This window comes from Hylaeus volcanicus, chromosome 2 (genome assembly GCF_026283585.1).
Source record: "Hylaeus volcanicus isolate JK05 chromosome 2, UHH_iyHylVolc1.0_haploid, whole genome shotgun sequence".
NCBI classification, from domain to species: Eukaryota; Metazoa; Arthropoda; class Insecta; order Hymenoptera; family Colletidae; genus Hylaeus; species Hylaeus volcanicus.
The window spans coordinates 5,627,664-5,631,245 of NC_071977.1; the positions used below are offsets into that span (position 1 = coordinate 5,627,664).

The 3,582-nt window shown below is 36.2% G+C and overlaps 1 protein-coding gene across 2 annotated transcripts in view; it reads left to right on the top strand.

Annotated features, from left to right (window-relative positions):
• Nucleotides 1–63: 63 nt before the first annotated feature.
• Nucleotides 64–3,582, top strand: part of LOC128872992 (cytochrome P450 4c3-like) — a 12,278-nt gene continuing 8,759 nt past the window's right edge. The window contains exons 1-2 of one of the 2 annotated variants that reach the window (XM_054116228.1): nt 64–843; nt 1,500–1,714. In XM_054116228.1, the coding sequence (XP_053972203.1) occupies nt 1,528–1,714 (187 nt within the window). In that variant the 5' untranslated portion in view covers nt 64–843; nt 1,500–1,527. Of the gene's footprint in view, nt 1,018–1,499; nt 1,715–3,582 lie in introns of both variants that reach the window. The other variant, XM_054116227.1, reaches the window with a different exon arrangement.

Genomic DNA, 3,582 nt, shown 5'->3' on the forward strand with positions numbered 1-3,582 from the left:
TGAATATCATTGGAATATTTGACAATTCAAATACGTGAATATTCGAATATAATTTAAGTACGTGGTTATTTAAATATTGAACCATGTGAATGTGACTGGAATAGTTGGCTATTCGAACATTATTGTAATACTCGACGACTCAAACATATGAATATTCTAACATTATTTGACTATTTGTTTACGTAAACATTCCACTATGTAAACAGACATTTCAGGTGGAGAAAACATCGCGACAATTACAAAATAAAAAAAAAAACACGCTGTTTAAAATAATATTTCAAACAGTATCGTTCGAAAAGTCCCCAAGTCCGAGCGTGTAAATACTTTCTCGCGCCACTGTACGTGTGCGCACACGTGCCGCGTACACAATGTACAAACATTCGCGAACACCATTCTTGCTACTATAATTTTCATCGTACGGTCTTTGTCATCGGATCGCGCACATAAATATCGATTCCCTGTCTATAGAACCGTTCACCAAGTATACTGCGCGTATATGCAAAAATTCAGATACGTATTCACTCTTGTTCGTATAAATGTAAATTTCGTCCTTTTGCACACAAATAGCCGGCACCTTTGCACGTACGACACCACTATGTACCCATACACGCCCCACGTGTTTGTCTCCATTGGTGGAAAAGTTAACCACTGCCCGTTGGTATAGTACAGAGAGCATTCCGTAGTATATAAGGGCGACTGTTTCGTACCGGGACGCATAACCGAGGGAGTCATTCCATAACACGCGCTCCACACTCCGGGGCGACCACTTCCTCCACGTTCACGGCACTTTCGTCACGTTGTGATTTGTGATCGCCGGTGGCAATCCACAGCCGCACCGTCAAAGTGAATTACTCGGATAAATCGAGCCCTCGCTCCTTGGATCGAAGATCGCTCGCGGAAGGACCTTGCGCCCTTTGTCTCCGCCGCCGCGCTAGATCCGCTCTCGATATTCCATTCGCGTTTGAATTTACGCAATTGTTATCCAAGTGGACAATAATAACGCGAAAAATCTGAACGGTACGTTCGTTGTTCCGGAGAAGTTTCATTTTTTTCTTCGTATTACATTCGCGTCATCCAAGTGGACAATAATAACGCGAAGAGTATAAATAGTACGTTTATTGTTCCACAGCAGTTCCTTTTTCGCAGTTTTCCAAGGAAGTGGTTCGCTTGGAAATTGATAGCATTGGTCTATGTCTATAGAACTATTTGAACATTATCGTGTAATCCAAGTGGACAATAATAACGCGAAGAGTATAAATAGTACGTTTATTGTTCCACAGCAGTTCCTTTTTTCCCGTTTTCCAAGGAAGTGGTTCGCTTTGAAATTGATAGCATTGGTAACCAGCTAACCACGATCGAATGATGTATAGTTAACGAAATATCCGTTGTCCGTGCGATTCTATATAATATTTAGAATGACGTTCGCGAGGAGCGCTGTTGCTAAAATAAAGTGGTGATAAATATGCGACAAACGTGAACACGTTAAATGAAATTTAAAGGTTTATCGGGCTCGGTGGAGAATTCAGAATGACCGCCGCGATGCTCGTGATGGGAGGATCTTGGGTTACGTTGACTTTGTCGATGTGCCTGATGGCGATCGTTCTGGTGATGATCGTGCGACGAGGGAGGTTTTTGTACAAGTTGAGAGATGTGCCTTATCCTCCTGCGCTTCCTATCATCGGGAATGCTTATCAGTTGTTCTGCAGTCCGGAAGGTGAGTGGAATTAATTGGACAGGATATCAAAGAATAGAAACTATATCGGAATTGGGTTGGTAACTTTAGTTCAATACGTTTTTTGGTTGTTGTTGACGTGTTTATTTGTGTGCAAATTCTTGCGGGTTGATTTCAAGACTGTTTCGGTTAGTCTTTTACATACTATAAAATGAAACAAATAATTTATTACTTACTATATGAACAAATCTTAAGCGCTACTTTGACGATATTGTTGCAACAAAGAATTTACTTAAATAAAATATTATTTAATGGGAACAAGCAAACTATTTTATTTTCATACTTACATGTACGATTCAAGATGAGACAGACTAATTATGACTCACCATAAGAGATACTATTTTAGTTATATTTATACTGCGAAAGAATTGAATACTGAAATATGTAGAGATTTCTTTTTGTAGCTGTTAACTTTGCAATGTAACAAATCAGCTTGGAAAAAAACTTACATTGATTAAAAACACGTAGAATTTGTTAATAAAAAGTGGGTGAGATCTATGATCTCGAAGGATACATTAGACAATCATTTTTAACCGACTTCGAAAAGGAGGAGGTTGCTCGATTCGACGTGTATATATTTTTTTTTCATTTTTTTTTTTTTATATAGAAATTTATTTTATGATATGAAACAGTAAATTTGAACGATTCAAAAAACAAAATTATTTTCGTACCGATTATGTCATTTTCAAACACCATTATTTGAAAATCACTATTTGAAGATTACTATCAGAATAGTGTTGTCCAAAAATTGCGGCATGAACATCATTTTTTAAGTATCACTATTACAAACTATCACTATTACCACCCTGACATTTGCGTTGCTTTTACTTTCAATTCGACACGATCCTGCGATAACCTCTTGATTGAAAATTTTAAAGAACGTATTACCGTGCAAGGAGGTGCATCGGTACCGACTATGAATACAAACACTTGCGCGCATGATATGTATTTCGTGCGATCGAATGCGAGAAGTGTAAGCAAGATAAGGCGTATCGATGAAAGTTAAATTGCGTGACGCGATATCTATTCATACGATATCTGAATATAAGAACAATTAAACGGTACATTCGAAAGTAATGGGCGAAGTTTTCAAACATTATTTTGAAAGGTGGGCCCTTTTCTGAAATGCTAGTAACGAAATAGACATTTTATTAAATGTATGTGGACACTGCCACTCAAAAGTGTGTGACACTTTACAAATTTTAATATGAGGCGTGGAAATTATAGATGTAGTTTTCTAAAGTAAATTTACTATTTATTTGTAAAGTCGAACATTGTCGAATGTCTCACTATCGAATATATACCACTACTCGAATATCTTTATTCAAATATTACTATTCGAATATCACTAATACAATATCATTATTCGAGTACCACTACTCAAATATCATTATTGGATTATCACTATTCGAGTACCACTACTCGAATATCTTTATTCGAATATCACTATTGGAATATCATTATTGGATTATCACTATTCCAGTACCACTACTCGAATATCCTTATTCGAATATCACTAATACAATATCATTATTGGATTATCATTATTCGAGTACCACTACTCAAATATCATTATTGGATTATCACTATTCGAGTACCATTACTCGAATATCCTTATTCGAATATCATTAATACAATATCATTATTCGAGTACCACTACTCAAATATCATTATTGGATTATCACTATTCGAGTACCACTACTCGAATATCTTTATTCGAATATCACTATTAGAATATCATTATTGGATTATCACTATTCCAGTACCACTACTCGAATATCCTTATTCGAATATCACTAATACAATATCATTATTCGAGTACCACTACTCAAATATCATTATTGGATTAT